General features: G+C 49.3%; 1 protein-coding gene across 1 annotated transcript in view; it reads left to right on the top strand.

Annotated features, from left to right (window-relative positions):
- Positions 1-18,457, top strand: part of SHISA6 (shisa family member 6) — a 207,929-nt gene extending 189,472 nt beyond the window's left edge. The window contains exons 3-5 of the mRNA XM_010008254.1: positions 1,076-1,138; positions 12,822-12,974; positions 17,907-18,457. Coding sequence (XP_010006556.1) covers positions 1,076-1,138; positions 12,822-12,974; positions 17,907-18,457 — 767 coding nt within the window. The remainder of the gene's footprint in view (positions 1-1,075; positions 1,139-12,821; positions 12,975-17,906) is intronic.
- Positions 18,458-19,416: the final 959 nt, after the last annotated feature.

The following is a 19,416-nucleotide window of genomic DNA, read 5'->3' as shown; positions in this document are numbered from 1 at the left end:
AAATGTTGTTTAGCTTGAAGAAAAGAATTAAGGGAACACATAGTAACAGCTTGGTCATGAAGATCTATCACAGATGTAAGGGGGGTTTTCTTCATGTCTCTGGTAGACAGAAAAGAAGCATTTGGCCTAAAAAGTAGTAGGAAAGACCTAATGAAACAGATCTCCCAGGGAGAAAGTGAGATATGAATGATAAGTTTTTAAGAATAGCAGACTTAGACATCAGAGCAGCCTGTCCTGTATCAGGAGAACCTGAGATGTGAGAAAGATTTCTTGAAATCTCTTCTCACCCTGCATTGCTGCAGTTCCACAAGGTGTTGTAAAGATCTGGACCAAGAGTTCATTCTGTGTTGAAGGCTTGTCTGGAAATTCAAGGTGACAGGAGTTTATCAGCAGCCACATATCTAATGGTTTTATGACAGTGAGAATGAAAGTTGTTTTCCAACCAAAGGGGAGTTAATAACTACACTGGTAGCACTTGTTCCACCACTGACTGTTCCTCCTGCTTTGCATGTCATACTGAATGCACCAGGTCTGCAGGGATCTCAGCTCTCAGGGGAGACCTACAGACCATGCACAAGTGGTTACCTTGACCTCCTGCATTTATGAGGCCTCTTGTTTGATCCTTCCCTGCACTCACACAGGACGTGGTTGCTGTGGTTGCTGTCACAGTGGCAGAGTCTGGGTTTTGAGTAGCTGGGTCTAATGTTCTGCAAACCTCCATCCTGGATGGAGCTGGAGCAGTAGAGCCTGGAGCTGGTGGGTTCCAGCACCTCCCAGGAACCAGCTGTGGGGGGTTGTTCCTGCCTGGACATGCTTCTTACCTTTGCAGATAATTCTCATTTGCAGGCTCAGCAGAAGGGGAGCAGTTTCCATTATCATCTTCTTCTTGCATCTGGAATTTTAAGTGAACTCCATTACAGAATCTTTTGCTTTCTGAAGCATTTTCTTCTCCTTTCTTTAATCATGCTGAGATTTCCTGTGAATTCTGTGAGCTGTAATTATCATCTGCAGATCAGTGGGTATGCTGAGCTGGTTCTTAAAGGGATTCTTTTTTTTTGTTTTCTGTGAATTTCAGATGACCAAGAACAAAATTATAATCACCTGATACTAAACAGTGCCACCCAGACACCTACACATGGTAAGAGAAAACAAAGAGCAAAATTACACACGTTGTAACTTTCCTCTGCCAGCCAGTAACATTTACTGGGATTGAAGTATGTTTAATGTTAATAGAAATGTTCCCATGGCAATGATGCATGAATGATGGTTTCCATTAACATTAAACATAGGACCATATTTTTAAATAGTGTGCACAGTGAAATATGGCCCAGTTTTTTCTAGTTTTATCTATCAACCTTGTGTTTCCCCATGTCTGATTGTTCCTTTCTCCCTCCCACATCTGCAAAGTGTGGGCAGATTTTTGGTCAGCCAAGCCCCTTAAATGCTAGTGCCTATTTCTAAGGTGAGAAGGGGAGGGAAATGGGGCAAGGACTCCTAAGCTGACATGGTTTTGGCATAACAATATGTGGCCAGAGCTGAATCCAAGCTGTCCAGCCCATGTTTCATGGCCTGGTGGAATAACCTGCTGAAGCTCCTGATTCACTGCACAACTTCTCTCTAGTTTCTAGTAGTGCAGGGTAAATAAAGACCATGAAGAGATTCAGAACTTCTCCTGCCCTCTTTCCTAAACAGAAGTGCCTCTTCTAAACCAGTTCCAGTGGTTTCAGTTGCACTTACTTCCTTCTAAATCCCTTTTATTCTGTTGTGGAAATATGATGTTTCTCTGACCCTAGGAACTCAGAAAACCCAGCACCCCTCTCCCTGTGCCCACCACAGGGTGGACCAGCACTGCCCTATCCCCATCACCTCAGAAAAACCCCTCAGGAGATGTCTGGTCAGCCTATAACCATCATATCTGCTCATCCCTCTAAGGGGTGGAAACAGCCCTTCCAGAGTTATCCCAAAGCTTCCCTGAGTGTTGTACCCAATAGCCCTTCTGACAGGACTCTTGCTGAGCCCTGAAAAACCAGCACATGGTTCAGCACATTTATGGGCACCCCTCTTAACCTAATAAACTTGGGGCTGACCAGTGCAATTCTTCAGCCAGTTTCAAGAATTCAGGTGGTATTCAGATGTTTTCCCCTTTGATTGTACCTTCTCACCCCAGCCTGGAGATGTTTCTTCACTTCCTCCCTGGCCAGAATCCCTGCCCCTTTCTGCCCAGCCCTGTCTCTCCAGCCCTTCCTCCTCCCTCTGCCTTGATTTCCTTGGCCCCAGATGAGCAGAGGAGTGTGGGCAGCAGGTCCCTCCCTGCATTGCAGCAATCACAGACCACCCACTGAAATCACCTGCAGCTTCCTGGCTCCATCCAAACCCAGACCAGTCACTTGCCACCCAAACCAGTGGTTCCCCCTGGCTCTGTGTGTTCAGTCTAACCTCTGAATGAACCCCTGGGTCCTCTCTGCTTTCCTCCCTCTGCTGCCTTGTCTTGGTCTTGCTCTTCCCTGCACCCTTTACCCCTCCAATGTGATACATTCCTCCAGCATTTGCAGCTGGAACCTTCCTTCTGCTGGACAACCAGTAAGAGATGGGCAAACCTCATCTTAGTATCCATTTCTTGCAACTCTGAATCTCTGTATTTGTTCCTTTTTTTGTTGTTGTTTTGTTTTGATGTTTGGTGGTTTTTTTTGTTGTTGTTCTGGCATTTGTTTTTAATTCTTTATCTTGGTAACTATGCTGGAATTGATTTCTTGTGAGTTGTGTGTTCCTGTGTAGGAATTTCCATGCTGCTTTGCTGAGAACAAAACAAAAAGAGTGGGAGAACAATTGCCTTGAAAAGGTCACTTAAAACCTCTGGTGTTTCTCCTTCCTGGAGGGTGGATCAGGCAGCTCCTCAGCCTGCCCCTTACTTTGAGGTGGAAGACTACACTATTAGGGTTGGGTTTTTTTTCTGTCTCCCCCCAAAAAAGCAGGAGAAACAACAAACCCAGCATGAACACAGGAGTATTTCTTGACCCTGAGATGACAGCCTCAAAATGCTCTTCAGGTTCCTTAGTTTGTTCCTTTTTACAAACAAAGGCAAAGAAGAAAAAGCTGAGGAATAGGGTTGAGATTGTATTCCCTTCTCTCTGGTCGTGCTGCTTGTCCTTCACACCTGCTGGCTGCTGAGATCTGCCCAGCAGGGCCAGATGAGTCCTTTTTACCCCTGTGCCTGCCCAGAAGTTTTAAAGCAGCTCCAGCACCAGGTCCCTGTTGCATTCAATAAGTTGAGGGAACAACGTGCTAAACCAGTGACATTTCCCTCTGGCCCTGACAGATGCTTTTCTTTTCTATGTACTTGAGAGAGAAAAAAAAATCAAAGCAGAAATACCTCTGATCTTGGATTAGAAACTTTCACTTTTTTCTCTTAGCTCACTTTTTTACATTTTCTGTGCCTTAATAGTTGGGTTGTACAAGGGGATTGGAATGATCTGACTCCAAAGAATGATGTGAGTTATGTTTTCAGAGTTCTGTTTTATTCCTAAGTTGCCATCAGGCCGTGGACACTTTGTTCATGATATTCATTTGTGCTGCTGCTGGTGGGCCACTGCTTGGTGAGTCTAAAAAGGTGTTGGGAGCTTTCCAAGAAGGCATCCTGCAGCACTCAGTCACTGCTGAAACTTAGGAAGTTCAGCAGCACCACAGCTTGAATGGAAGTCCCTTCCTGGGCAGGACACTGGGTACAATTTCTGGGTGATTATGCAGGTGGACATGAGCTGCCTTTCTGAGGGCCATGTTCATGAGTGCTGTCCCTTGGCCTGCCTTGAGCCCCCACCTTGCAGTGACACCAGCTGGAAGGAGCAGAAGAAGGGAAAGAAGCCAACGTGAGGCTCCAGACACACCCTGGGTTGCAGGCAACCCAAGCTCAGTTCAGTCTTAACTGAAGTGAAACAAGCAGAACAAGCTGTCAGGCTGCCAGCAAAGAGCAAGTGGGGCAGCACCTGGAGGTGACATGCCACCAACCAAACCACACTCCAGCCTTCTGAACAGCCAGAAAATCCCTCCTGTGCCTGGAGGAGTTCCCTGCAGCCTCCCCAAGGATTGCCTCACTCAGCAAGGATGCAGCTGATCTGGTACATGTGGAGGGAAGTGGGAGCTGTGGAAAACTGGAATACCTGCCAGGATGTTGAGCTGTGGGCTGGTGATCTCTCTCCCATCTCCTCTTCGTAGGAACTTCACAGGTTTTTTACCTTCTCTAATTCCAACAACAATAAGTTTCCACACTCATACAACCCTGGGACTGAGCAAGGAAGGTTTCCCACAGCCCTGCTGTGGTGGACACAGGGCCTGGAGTTCTGCAGGAGCCCCTGGCAGGGAGGAGGGATGAAAGCCAAGTTCCCTGTGCTCCCTGTCCAGGCTAGTCCTTTGCAAAAGGAAGGGAAATGGCACCAGCCCCTTCCTTTCCCAAAGGTCTTGGGAATCATAACAGGACCGTGTTGTGTGGGGGTGATCCAGGTGTGAAGTGGGGCATCCATCCCACCAAGCAGGGTTCTGGGCAGAACTTGCTGTATCCCTCTCAGCAACGTCATCTTTGTTCAGCTCACAAAGGCAGAGGGTGGCAAACATCTGTTTCCATGGGCTGGTGCTGCCCAGTTGCCTGTGTCCTGCTCCTTGCAGGTGCCTCTGGGATAAGCTCCCTGTGAATGCACATGATGTTCCTCAGCCCCACAGGCAAGCACATCCTTCTATTGCTGGGGCAGCTTCTCACCTGCAAAGAAACAAAGGGATAAAGACAATTGATGCTCTCGAGGAGCCAGGAAAGAAAAAAAAAAAGCAGATTTGACCTTAGGTCTCTGAGCTGTTCAGCTTCTATCTCAGGCTCCCAGGGTTAAAGCCCCAAGACTGTTAACCTGGCCTGGGGGGCTGTCACCCTTGGTGCTCAGCTTCTCCACACCAAGGGTACCCCCATCACAGAGGGTTGTGTGGCCAAGAGCACTGATGTGGGTTCACTGAACTCTTCTGATGCTGGAAGAAATGCCTACTAATTAGTGGTGGGGTTGCATGTCACCTGTCCTGCCAGGCTGCTGTCACTTGGTGAGCACGGTGCTGGTGGCAGCACAGTGAGGAGGAGCTCTCCCCTTCCTCCCTGCCTGGCACAGAGGGTTCACAGATGGGGTAAGTTGTGTGTCTGTCCTGGTTTTGAAAATGTGACGTGTTGGGGAAAGCAATCTCCAGTGGAGATCAAGCCCACAGGCAGGTGGGTCTGCCAACCCATGGTCTGCAACACCAGGGTTTAATTTCTGCTGTGGCTCAGGGCTCTGAATCAGCCAAGGTGACTTGAGTATTCCACACCTTAAAGGCATCTGTTGATTTTTCTCCTGGTCTCAGTCTGTTCCTGCACTTAATTCACTTCTAGGGCACTAAATGTCCCATTCAAGGGGTGTCTACAGTCCTTTAGAAACCTCAGCCTAAATCCTGCTTTCAGTGGGAGACTTCAGACCTCAGCTCCACTGAGATCAGAAGTTGGGTGTGGGTTTCCTTAGCTCTAGACTTCAGTTTTACATCAGCTGCAAATAAGGAGCCCTACAACAGTTCTTGGGAACATGGTGATTTTGGGATGTAAAAGGTGAATGTGAACACTCAAGCACTAGTTTCTAAGAACAACTAAGTTTTACATATGAAATGCAGGTAAATCTTTTGATACATGAATTTATCTTGCTCAGCTACTCAGTCCTTATGCAAAATAAGCACATAAAATACTTTTCCTGTCAAAATTTTTTAATGTGGGGGAAAAAAGCAGCTGGTGCACATGTTGACTGCCTGGGTTCAGTTTCTGTAAAGTTTATTACTGAATTTTTTAATGCAACTGAAGCTTAATCTCATTAGACTTAGTGCATATTTAATTATGCTTACCCAAAGAGTCTTGTATAAACATTTTTTGCATCTGTATAAATAACAAGCACATTGCTATATAATGTAGTTAGCAGGAAGTTCATACCATAGTTCTTATGTCAGTTCATTTGATAATCATCTTAAAAAATACTGGGCAAACCACCATCAACAACAAATGGCTTCACTTCAAGTTGTTAAATTGGCCAAGGAGTTTTCCACAGCTGATGTCTGGGTTTGCTCTCATGAAGGCAGATTTTTCTAGGTGATTGTTAAACAAATTCCTATAGACATATGCAGCTGTGTGTGTGTCTCTCCTCCTCTCTTTAGCAGAAGGGGAGCAGTTTTCTCTCTCTTCCTCTCTCTCTCTTCCTCTCTTTCTCTCTTTCTCTCTCTCTCTCTTTCTCTTTCTCTCTCTCTCTTTCTCTCTTCCTTTCTCTTCCTCTCCTCCTCTCTCCTCCTCTCTTCACCTCTCTCCTCCTCTTTTCTTCTCTCCTCCTCTCTCCTCCTCTCTCCTCTCTCCTTCTCTCTTCTCTCTCCTCTCTCCTCCTCTCTCCTTCTCTCTTCTCTCTCCTTCTCTCTCCTCCTCTCTCCTTCTCTCTCTTCCTCTCTCTCTCTTCTTCTTTCTCTTCCTTTCTCTTCCCCTTTCTCTCTTCCTCTCTCTTCTTCTCTCTTCCTCTTTCTCTCTTCCTCTCTCTTCCTCTCTTTCTTCCTCTCTCTTCCCCTTTCTCTTCCTCCCTCTTCCTCTCTTCCCCTCTCTCTTCCTCTCTCTCTTCTCCTCTCACTTCTTTCCTTCTCTTCCTCCTTCTTTCTCTTTTTTTTTTTTTTTTTTCATTTCAAAAATCCAGGGCATCTTCCCTCCCACACAGTAATAGGGCTTCAGGGGATATATTTTGCTAAAATAATTCCTGCATCAATTTTCTAACACCAGACCAGAAGCTTCAATTTGGGACAATCCCAGAAGATCTGAAAATGATTCCCTGTACTGTCACATCTCCTCCAGCAATTTGCTGAGAGTTTTGTGTCTATTGTCTTTAAGATTCTGTTTACAAAATGGTAACAATTAAGGACTGTTTAAATTAAATTTATCCCCAGTAGAAACAGATGTGAGGAAATTAGAAGATAATCAGATCTGTAGAATATGAGGTACAGAACAAATAGACATACTGTGTCCACTGCAGAGCAGCAGGGCTTTAATGAAAGTGGGAGGAGAGAGGAATTGGGTAACCTGGCAGGGCTGGAGGATGTAACATCATTTTTTGGGGGTGTCCCAGTTGCCCTTTGTGCTTGGGAGAGCAGCTGTGGTTCAGCTGCCCTGGGCACCAGCTCTTCAGGGTGGGTGCCCTGGGTTGCAGCCAGAGCCAAGTCCTTAGTGAGGCAGGAGCCTCATTTCCCTGCCCCAGCCTGAGAATTTGCAGTGCAGAACCTGCCTCTGGCTGGACTACTGAGGCCATTTCTCCAGCCCTTGATGCCATGTGTGCTGGCCTTCCTTCTGCCAGGAATGCAGAGGGCAGAGAGCAGCCCTGGGGCTGGGAACTGGTGAACAACTTGGATGGCAACTTCCCTCAGAGCATTCAGCTCTGAAGCAACTAGTCTTTGCTTTTCAGATTAAACACACTGTGTGTTTGGACAAGCAAATCACTCCTTCTATAGTCTTAGCATGGCCAGGTGAAAGCAGCCTCCCCACCCGAGGTGCAGCCCCTCTGCTGAGTGTGGAAACTCTGACTTGCAGGTGAATGTGGTGATGCCAACCATGACACAGCCCCATCCCACCCAGCAAGTGGCTCATGTAGACAAAACACTGAGGCTCCTGGGGTAAAACTCTGCTGTGGAATTGTGTCTCCACCCTCACCTGTGGGAGGAACCCGAGCAGCTTCTCTCCATGCCAATACAGTTGTTAAGCAAAGGGTCAAGGTGAGCTGAGTAGCTCTGACATTGGCCACAGGTTCCTCTGACAGCAGCAGAAGGTCTGAAACCATAAGGAAGGGGAAGGAGTGTTTTTATTCCTACTGGACATGAGACCTGTGACAAACACCAAAGATCCTGGAGGCAGAAGCACAGCATCATAAAAGTCAGAGCATGTAAAAGTGCTGAGGCCAAGGGGGTTTTGCTGTTTGCATTGCTGGAAGTGCTGTCGTCGTGGAGCTCACTGGGACTCCACCAGAAGGTTGTGGTGGTCTCTACACCAACTTCAACCTGTCTGAGGGGCTTAAACCTCACCCTAGTCCCAAAGGGCTGAAAGGAGGTGGTCACACAGAGCCCTGTCAGGAGGGATGATTGCTTGCTCTCAGCAGCTAGAGCTAGTTTGGGCTCACTTTGTTTATCTGCTGCCAGGACCAGACACACTCATGGATTGTCCTTTTTGAATCAGCTTCTCCTCCATGCAATGGGCAGCTTTGAGGGGGAGGCACTTGCAGAGGTGGAAGGAGTTCAGAGGCTGACAGTTTTCAATCCCACCCTCTCAAATTCAGCAAGAACGAGTCCAAGTCCCTTTTCTGTACAGTTCTACGTGCTGGCTGCTCTGGAGCCAGAGCCACTGGTTGTTTTCTGCAGCTCAGTGAATGCATCTTCTGCTGGGACTGCTTTCTGTGGTTTTCCCTCTCCTTTTAGTTGGCAACATCCTCCCTCTCCCTTGGTGTTGTGGTGGGTAACTGTGCTGTGTTCATTTAAAGACTTGGTGTGCTCAGAATCCTCCTTGTGTTAATATAGTTAATATAGGTGATGCAGTTCAGGTGTACCACTGATAATACTGCAGCATTTAAGGGCATCATCTTGCACCTCATCCTTTTTGCACCTTACCCCTCCAGGTTGCTGCTCAGCTCTCAGCCATGAGCCCTGAAGACCTAATCATAGCACCATGCAGGGTGGTTTTTTTTACCACTGGCAGTATCTGAAATCCCTCCCCTCCAGCTCATAGAAATGGGGGCAGCTGTTCATTGGAGTCCTGCTGATTTACACCACTAAGGATCTGACCTGGAAATGTATAAACCTCTTTGAGCCTCTTGGTGAGAGATAAGGCTGTTATTTATAGTGTTAGTAACATAAAAAAAAAAAGAAGTGTGAAAACACAAATAGTTCCCCCCCCCAAACACTGGAGATACATGTTACAAATGTTAATCTGAGTGTGTGAACATCAGTTCTTTGCCTGCACTAACAGTGTGTCACTGCCAGGATGACTCTGGAGGTGCTACATCTTGGCACAGGAGGCTCCCAAACATCATCAGCTGCCACCAAATTCTTCCTGAGGAAATGTGGGCCCTTGTAGGAGCTTCCATCAGAGCTGGAGAAAGACTCTGGTGTCTGAGCCTTCAAATGGCTGAGCAGAAGGCAGGGCTGGGGGAGCAGGGTGTGCTTTGACAGAGGATGGGAGCTGTGCTGAGCTGAAGCTGAGCAGCAGAAGGCTTGGCTGTATCAGCTTCTCCTAGGTGACATTGTTTGCTTTCTCTGGGTGAATGTTTTAAAAGGCATCTGTTGAAATGTCTTGCAAAATTCACACAACATATGTGCAGACTCGTATGCAAATATGGAGCACATCCCTTTTGCCACTTGAGCTTTGTTTCCAACTTTGCCATAAATCCCCTCTTTTTGGCTTGGGGATCATCTGCTCCTGTTCTTGTACATGAGAGGTTCATGTAAACACACTTGGAAACAAAAAGTGTCTTCCAAGAGCAGGGGCAGAGCGAGACACTTGGGGAAGATTTCACCTCTAATCCCCACCACACAAGCCTCCAGTTTTAAAAATCCTGAAATTCTGAGCTTGCAGAAAGTTTGCAAAGTCCTGACAGTGAAATGAGGTTCTCCTTCAACTTTCTCTCCCTCCAGGTTCCCTGAGGGATCTTTCTTTCCCTCAAAGATCACAGAGCAGGGAATCCGTGTGGCCACCCAGAGGCAGCTGGAGTTGCAGTCCCCAGTGCAGAGAGGGAGCTGCAGCCTCCAACACCCATCTGGGTGATATGCCAACCAAGAACATATTTTCAGGATACTGGATGGACCAGGGAACGTGTTCCCCTGGCAATCTGTTGGTGCAAGCAGTGCTCCTGGGTCCTGGGGTGCAGAGCTCCCTGCTGGGCTGCCCCAGTGGGGCACCTTCCCAGGTTTTATGCAAGATCCTGGTCTGAATTGCAGCAGGGGAGCCTTTCTGAGCCTGCCCATAACCTGCCCACTGGTCCTCATGGAAATACATCAGGGTTTGGACTGGCCTGAGAGAAGAAATGCAGGGTTCTGGCTGAAGAGTCCAAGAAATGAGAACTGCAAAGGAAGAGTCTTGTCCACAGAGATACCTCCTCCTTTCCTGACCCTGTCATGCCAAGATTGTGCAGCCCAGTGAGCACTGGGCAGTGTTGTGCCATGTCCCCAGCCCTGCCCCTGGCTGGGACTGTGAGCAGAGCACTGAGAAACCTCTGGTGCTGAGGGGATGAGGAGATGCTGCAGAGCTCAGCCTGCTCCTGCTTAATTCATCAGAGAGATGCTGCCAGAATGTTAAGATGTTGCATTGGCTGTAAAAAAAATAATAAATAAATATGTGGTTGCTTTGAGGCTGCAGCAAGGAGAATTCAGAAACCAAGAGAAATGCCCCTTCTGGGTGGTGTTCCCAGCTCTGCACTGGGGGAGCTTCATTTCCTCCATATTCCTCTGCAATTAACTTTGCTAATTGTGCCCAGAGTGGATGGTGTATCAGGGGCCACTGAGGGCATCTGGCTGCAGGATGGTGGGGAGGAAAATATGGACTAATGGTGACTTTCAAAGGCAATCCCAGTAACCAAAGGAAATCCCAGTTTTTTCCCAATGGGTCATCTCCCATTGCCCAGCATGGAGCACTGGACTGGAATGAGTGGGAATGCTGGGGAACAGAGCAGCATACAACTTCAGTTGCCTTGCAGGGAATGTGGAGACCTTTGCATTTTACATCTTGTGAATTAATTACATCCTGCATCTTCCATAGGAGCCAACAAACACCACAAACAGGGGTAAAAAGGAGAGAAATCAGAGAAAAGCACTACTACTACATTGCAGGAGTGAAGAACTGCTAAGAAACTTCTGCTGAACTGGTCCCAGAATACAAATGCCACATTTCTCCTTACTGGAGTCTCTCAGTTCTCAGATGTTGCTCTCAAATGCCATTATGCAAAAGACATCTGAAATTATTTTGGCATTTCAGTTTATCCCCTATTTTCCTGAATGATGGGTGGTGGATTTCAAGGTGACTTCTCATTTGCCAAAATCATTAGGGTCTGCTCCTGACTGACTGGCTGGAAAAAGCAGGAAGAAGATGCACTGCTTCTGTCCAAGCCCATCAGATAAAAAGTGTGGCACTTAATTTCACACCCCTCCTGCAAGCAGTCAATTAGTGCTCCTGCTTTGGCACTGAACACAAATTCCATCCATTTGACTGGGGTGATTTCAGCACGTCCAAACCTCCATGCAAAATGGAAATTAGACACAGGTTCTGGTTGAGAAATCTGCAAAGAGATGTTACCCCAGGGTCCTTGCTACACAAGCACAAAGAGGAGTGGGGACATAGTTGCAATGCTGATCTAGTCTCTTGTTTACTGGATAATATCTAATCAATTGTTTCCAGTGCCCTGATGAATAGGATGCACTTCCTAATCCTGCAGTCAGTCTATTAGACATGGATTGAAGTCATCAGCAAGGAAATCATCTTCTCAGAGAGATGACACAGTAGCTACATGCTCACTGGGGTCTGTGTCCTTTTTGCCAGACAATAACCTTAGGCCAGGAGTGCAGAGACATCAGCAATAGGAAAGAAGAGTTTGTTAACCAAGGTGGTTATTGTGTTGTCAAGAGGAAATCTTCACCATTGCTAAATTCTGTAGGGAAGTGCCTTGTAATTTCCTAGATCTGAGAAGAAAAAAAAAAGATGATGCTCTGGCAGAGAGCTGGGCTGCTCCTTTTCTCCAGGGTGGCTGACATGGGCTGTTAGTTGTTGAGCCCAGAGGACAGGGTGCAGGTGCCTGCTGAAGGAGCCAAGACCCTGTTCAGTTTTGTCCCCCCTGTCCCAGGCTGTGCTGGCAGTGGTGGGGGTGGCAGAGGATGGGGAACCCCGTGCTGGTGCCCGACTGGTGCTCAAGGACAGGGGAAGCTGTTCCTCCACTCACACCCTGGGCATAGCTGGGAAAGGGATGAAGAAGGACCATTTGCCACCCAGCTTGCAAGCAGAGGAGCATGGTTTCAAAAGCAGACAAACTGCAGGTTGTCTGGGCCTGATTTTTAACATCTGGGCTCAGTGCTGATCTTTACTGCCAGTGCCCTCAGCGTGAGCCCCCTGACATTCTGGTACCACCTGGGGACTCCCACGGTGGCCAACAACATTAAAATCAGTAGAAGAGCATCATCCTTCTCCTCTCAAGGATGGCACCTCCTTTCTTGCATCACAAACTGCTCCAAACCCAGCTATCTGCACCCAGATCTGCATCCCCCAGCTTCTGTGTCTGGAACCCACCAGAACCCCTGGGGCCATGGAGCAGCCCTATCTAGGACCCCTTCAGGTTCAGAGCATGAATCAGAAACCTGGCATGGTGAAAGGGTAATCTGATGATCATTCCCAGTTGCAGTTACCCCACAGATGCATTCCCATGGCTGGGAGGGTGGGAAGGCAGAGCTCCCTGGGGTGAAGGCAGGCGGGGTCAGCCCTCAACACCCTGACACAGCCCTCCACCAACCCCTCTGTGCTACTGTGAGGAGCTCCATGTGCTTTCAAGGCACTAGTTTGCACCTCTCTAGTCACTGTGGAGACAGAGGCAACACCACAGGATCCCTTTTTCACCAGCCTGTCAGTGCCACTTTGAATTAGCCCCAAGAGCAGGTCCCTGTGGCTGGCTCAGCAACAGTCCTTCTCCCTGCTGGAGGCAGTGGGAATGGCTTGTCTCTCTCAGCTTGTTCTGGTGCACACTGTGGACATGCCTTTCTCTGTTGTGTTGGTTTTTTTCTTGCAGACAAACCACGGATGAACAACATCCTTACTTCTGCCACTGAACCCTATGACCTGTCCTTCTCCCGGTCCTTCCAGAACCTCTCTCACCTCCCGCCGTCCTACGAATCTGCTGTCAAGACCAACTCAAGTAAATATTCTTCTCTGAAGAGACTAAGTAGGTGTCAGCTCATTTCATTTCCTTTGTATCTCATTTGCAGTGGGGACAATGCTAAGGCAATAACCTTCTCTGGTGCTGGACTGCTCAAGTTGGCAGCTCCAGTAATGGTTCCTTTGACTGTCTCTTCCCATCAGGGAAGAATACAGAGGAAAAGTCATTTCATTACTGTGAGAGCACACATGGTTATTTGCTTACTGACCTCCTTGTTGTGCTGCCTCCCACTGCTTCTCCTGTGTGCTCCTGATAGTCATCTGGGAATCCTGCTTCTCTCTGCCAGAGTCAGGATGAGCCAAGGCAGCTGCCTCAGATCAGCCCAGCTCGCCTTGATGGACCCAGGGCAGATAACTCACCATCTGTGGGGAGAGCTGGGACCAGAGGGCAAACTCAGACCAGCAGAGAGATGCTGAGATGGTTGGGAGCACCTATTTCAACAGCAGCACATCTGCCTGCCCTGAGCTGTGCTGCCATCTGCCACCTTTCCTAGGTTGTGTGTCTGGATCTGGTCCTGAGCTGGGCCATTCACTGATCCCTGGGGCAGCTCTGGTTCTGCAGCTCAGTGCCCACTGCCCCGATCACACCAACTGCTGTCTGTTCTTTCCTGCTGTTTTATTCATTGCATTGTTTTCCCAGCTTTCCTGCAATGCTCCAGCCCATCACCTTTGCTGATGCCACGTTTTGAGCATGGGTGGGCTTATGAAATAAGTGATATTTGGGGAGGCTCTCTCCAGACACCAGGTTGGTAGTTGGTCTACACGAGTATCTTCTGAATACAGCCACATCTCCACACTGCCTCATTTAGAGAAATAACTTATGTTTATACTTGCAACAGATTCCTCCAAGGTAGGTAAGGATGAGGAGCAGATTCTGCTTCCTTAGTCTATCTAAAATCTTGCATTCCCAAATGGGCCAGCAAGATGAGACACAACACACGAAGTGGCAGGGAGGCCTTGGAACTGTCCAGAGTGAATCTCTGGGGGGAAGATTTTCCAGAAGAGAAGATGGAAACATAACACACAGGAATCTCAGCTCACTCCTTGGTGCTTCCATGTGGGATTTATGTACATACTGAACACTGAGACAAGCACATTTGATGTACTTAAAGGCAAGCGTGTGGTTAGTGGTGCTAGAGAACAGAGATGAGGTGTTTCCTGACTGGAGCATCTTCCCAGCACACAACTCTGCTTCTGCCATCAGCTTTGTTCCCTGGTCACATTCTTATCTCTGCCTCCCTGGGGAGGGTGCTCAGCTTGGGCTCCAACCCTGCTCACCTCTGCTGGCATTTGAGAGCAGCACCACAGCTGCTTCTCCTCCCACAGCAAAGGCTTGAAGATGTCCAGGTCTGTTAGAAAACAGGAGAAAACAGGTTGCTCGCTGCATAGAGAGCCAAGTCCCTTCCAAGCAGTGTGTTTTACCTCCCCAGCTCCAACCTCAGGACACTGGGAAGAGAAAACCCACCTGGGAGTGCTGCCTGCCAGCCAGGTAGGAGGATCTCTGAGGAGCAGGGTGCCACCTCAGTGGGAAGCCCTACACCAGCTTTACCCTGTTGGGTGGGCAGAGCAGTAGGTGGGTGTGGGAACACACTGCTGAGCAAGAGCAGCCACTTTAATTCTGTCCTGCCCTGAGCTCCAAGGGAATTGCTGTTTCCAGCTAAGTGAGAAAGGTCAGGCAGGCAGGAAGCTCATAATTTCAGGCATATTAAACCTTTTGGTATTGGCTAAAGAATCATCACAAATGACTAGGCAGCTTGAAAATGTTAAAGCCAATTAAAATATGAGAGAGAGAAATGAGAGGAAATACACTGGAACTGCAGAGAAAGAAAAGCTATTACCTTTAAGAAAAGCAAAGGAATTACTGGGGTGGCCTTGCACCCATACACATATGCAGATTTTTTAACCATCTTAGCATGCAACCCTGGGGAAAATAACTGTCCTTGGCTTTTCCACCCTCTCTTACCAGCAAACCACAAATGCTTCTTGTTTCTCTGATCTTGGTGTCAGAGAAGCTGTGCTCCACCTTCCTGTGCTGGCATCTTAGGCATGTTGAGAGGAGATGTGTGAGTCAGAGCACCCATCTGGGGCTCTCCCTCCAAAAGGAAGGGGGGGGAAAAGCTTCATGGAGGCAAATCAGCCTACCCTAAAGGCAATACAGATGAAGAACTCAAATACTCCTGAAGTTTGGAGACACCAGCCCTGGGCAATGTTCCAGAAATTGCCAAAGGAGGGAAGGAGGGTTGCAGGAGGGGAAGGGAGGCAGTGGGGGGAAAGAAACCAAACAAAAATGAGTAAAAACCATATAGATTGTGCAGAAACTGTGATTTCCAGTAATTCCTCTTCCACATATTTGGAAAAGATCAGTAAAGACCCAGAAGTATGAGATTAGTGTAAAAAAAAAAAAGAAAAAAAACAAACCAGAGAAATTTCTGTCAATCCAGTGGTTCCTTTCATCAATTATGGGCTTTTGGAATCCACTGAGGACACATTTCTGACTTTTTAATCAGATCCATGAGGGAGAAACCTATTTAACTCTAGTTTTATTTTAGCTAAAATGACAAAGGTCAGTTGTCATCTGAGCTCCACCAAAAAAGAGAAGAGGTAGCAGTGTCAGAGCTTCACTATCCCAGTGAACCTGCTGTTGCAATGAGGATGAGATTAATCAGACCAGATGCTTTCTGGTCCTGGAGACATTTTGAGGTTAGCAAACTATGCAACCACAGTTCCCACCCACTGGGTGAAGAACCTGGTGCCTCCCATCTCACTGCTGGAGCAGTGTTGGTTGCCTTGCTTTCCCCTGGTGCAGAATGCATGAGAGCAGAGCTGAGCTGAGCTCCTGGCATGAAGGCACAGCTGCCTTCTCCATGGCTGCTTCAAAGCTCAGGAGCTGCCACCACCTTTCAGAGGCAACAACCTGTTGAATGTCTGCCTGGTGCCTGCTTAAACCAGCATGTGGTTCTCCTGGTTTGAGCCAGGATGAAGCCAATTTTCCTTGTACTGATTTGTCCTCAAACCAGGACAGTGGTTCATGGGAAACTGCAGTTTCAGCTCTGATTCCTTCCAGGTAGAAATGTGAAGTTTGTCCACACCTGAACATGTTCCTGGAGTAGCTGTGCCAACATCCAAACGTGTCTCTTGCCATCACAGGAGGCTCTGTGAGCTTAGAAACACCTCTGAAATTGAATCAGCCCCCTGGGTGCTTTAGTCACTGTCACCAAAAGGCCAACTTTTAAAGCATAGACCACGCTGCATTTTTAATCCAAATTAGTAAGGAAACCTCAAACCACTTTGAATCAGCTGATTCTGCTGCCTCACCAGCCCTCAGACCACTGTGAAAGACATATAAGCTGGTTTAGCTGCTGCTGGCAATGAGCACAGCCAGGTGTGAGCATCCAAGCACAGCTCCTTTTGGGCTGTTTTCTGCTTTAATTACATCTATTTCGAGTCACTTGGGCAAATCTACTGGAACTTCTCTCATCCAAGTGCCAGAGTGGTAATTACTGAGCTCCTCTTCTGAACCCACCAGCAAGCACCACTATCCTGTGCACACAAAGTGTCTGCAAGTCTGTTTGTGGCCATGGGACAGAAGAAAAATGTCTACAATTCACTCTGGCCATGTGGAATTTCCCCAGTCCTTCTCAGGCTTCCTAGGTTGGGGATTTTAAACACAAACATGTTGGTGGCCAGGGGAGCTGCTGTCCAACTTTGCCATAAGATGCTCTTCCAAGAAGGTTTTTGATTGCAAAAAAAAAAGACTCATTCCTGCAATATATACTCTGGAGAGCAGATCTCAGCAGCAGCATCATGCCAGGAGAGGAGAGCTCTGGCAATTCTCTCTCCTTGGTGGTGTGTAGGCTGCAGAGGAGGGGTTGGCAGAAAAAATTTCACCACACGTGTTCTGAGCTTGTGCTTTTGGGTGCTGAGACAGGGGGACTCAACCATCCACCTCACAGATCCTCTGGGTTCTGTGGACTGTCCACAGGACCACGAGGAGCTTTGAGAAAAGTGCTGGATGTGTGAGTGAGGAAATGAGAACACCAGTGAGTGAGATCACCCAAGCACAGGCTGTTGCTTCCAGTACTCCAGGGTTTGGCTGAAGACTTTAAGGCACCAATGTGAAGGTCTTCTTCAAATTGCAAGTTGGTTGGATCATTCCAGCTGCTGTAGGATTAAGGTGGTATCTCAGGGCACATCTGCAACAGCCAACCTCCTCTCTGAGTCTGGAATGGTTGCCTGAAAGCCAGAAAGAGGAGGGTGAGTGTGTGGAGTGTGTGCACTGATCATTTAAGACACAGAAGAAACAAACTGAGAAAGAAATGTTCTGTGGGATGGATTCTTTGATAGCAACCAAGGTGTCTGAAAAAAAAGGAAACCTTAAGCAGATGATTTGGTGTCTCAGAGTGTCCCGTGCCCACCAACACTGCTTTCTGGTCACGTTTACAAATACTCAAGAATAGTAATTAAAAATGTGAGGAGGGCACTTGTGGGGTCCAGAGCACATGCACCTCTGAGGCCAGAAGCAAGGTGTGAGTTTCCTCAACTGAGGAACTTGCCCTCCTCAGCTCACCTTCCCTGTGAGTGTCCTGTGAAGGTGAGATGATCATTTCTCCATAACTCACTGCTTGTGCACATCATGTGACACCACAGCCTGGACTCAGCAGCCCATGAATGTTGTGTCCCGGTGTGAGAAGCTGTGATGCATTGCACAGGGACCCTTACCCACCTGGCTGCAATGATAACCCTCTCTGTCTGCCACACACCCACGGTGACACAACCCATCTCTCTGATGGGAGGCACCTTGATGTGGATGTTGATGTCTGTGCCAACTCCTGGTAGACGGTCCCTCGGGCCTCACCAGGAGGTGTGATGTACACGGCTCACTTTCACCCCCTGGGACAAAGCTGTGATGTTCCTCACTGTTCCCTCTCCTTCCCCACAGCTGACAAGGAGGCTGACGAGTACTACATGAGGAGGAGGCACCTGCCCGACCTGGCAGCCCGGGGCACGCTCCCCATCAACGTCATCAAGATGTCTCAACAGACCAACCACAGGGACAGGCCCCGCCGCCCCATCAGGGCCATGTCCCAGGACAGGGTGCTGTCTCCCGAGAGGATCATGCCCGAGGAGTTCAGCATGTCCTACGAGCGGATCCTCTCGGACGAGCAGCTGCTGTCGGCGGAGCGGCTGCACTCCCAGGACCCGCTGCTCTCCCCGGAGCGCTCGGCCTACCCCGAGCAGTCCATGTCCCGGGCTTTGTCACACACAGACGTCTTTGTATCCACCCCCGTCTTGGATCGCTACAGGATGACCAAAATGCACTCCCATCCCAGTGCCTCCAATAACTTGTACAACACCCTGGGGATGAACCCCACCTCGGCCAAGCGCCAGGCGTTCGCCTCCCGCCGCCACAACACGGTGGAGCAGCTGCACTACATCCCGGGGCCCCCCCACCACTACCGCACGGCCAGCAAGACAGAGGTGACTGTTTGATGGGGCCTCCCGCCTTTGTAGATACTCCCCCCCCCCCCCGCCACAACACGGTGGAGCAGCTGCACTACATCCCGGGGCCCCCCCACCACTACCGCACGGCCAGCAAGACAGAGGTGACTGTTTGATGGGGCCTCCCGCCTTTGTAGATACTCCCCCCCCCCCCCGCCACAACACGGTGGAGCAGCTGCACTACATCCCGGGGCCCCCCCACCACTACCGCACGGCCAGCAAGACAGAGGTGACTGTTTGATGGGGCCTCCCGCCTTTGTAGATACTCCCCCCCCCCCCCGCCACAACACGGTGGAGCAGCTGCACTACATCCCGGGGCCCCCCCACCACTACCGCACGGCCAGCAAGACAGAGGTGACTGTTTGATGGGGCCTCCCGCCTTTGTAGATACTCCCCCCCCCCCCCGCCACAACACGGTGGAGCAGCTGCACTACATCCCGGGGCCCCCCCACCACTACCGCACGGCCAGCAAGACAGAGGTGACTGTTTGATGGGGCCTCCCGCCTTTGTAGATACTCCCCCCCCCCCCCGCCACAACACGGTGGAGCAGCTGCACTACATCCCGGGGCCCCCCCACCACTACCGCACGGCCAGCAAGACAGAGGTGACTGTTTGATGGGGCCTCCCGCCTTTGTAGATACTCCCCCCCCCCCCCGCCACAACACGGTGGAGCAGCTGCACTACATCCCGGGGCCCCCCCACCACTACCGCACGGCCAGCAAGACAGAGGTGACTGTTTGATGGGGCCTCCCGCCTTTGTAGATACTCCCCCCCCCCCCCGCCACAACACGGTGGAGCAGCTGCACTACATCCCGGGGCCCCCCCACCACTACCGCACGGCCAGCAAGACAGAGGTGACTGTTTGATGGGGCCTCCCGCCTTTGTAGATACTCCCCCCCCCCCCCGCCACAACACGGTGGAGCAGCTGCACTACATCCCGGGGCCCCCCC

This window comes from Chaetura pelagica, unplaced genomic scaffold (assembly GCF_000747805.2).
Source record: "Chaetura pelagica isolate M959 unplaced genomic scaffold, ChaPel_1.0 scaffold471, whole genome shotgun sequence".
Lineage (NCBI taxonomy): Eukaryota > Metazoa > Chordata > Aves > Apodiformes > Apodidae > Chaetura > Chaetura pelagica.
This window is presented reverse-complemented; position numbering and strand designations above follow the sequence as displayed.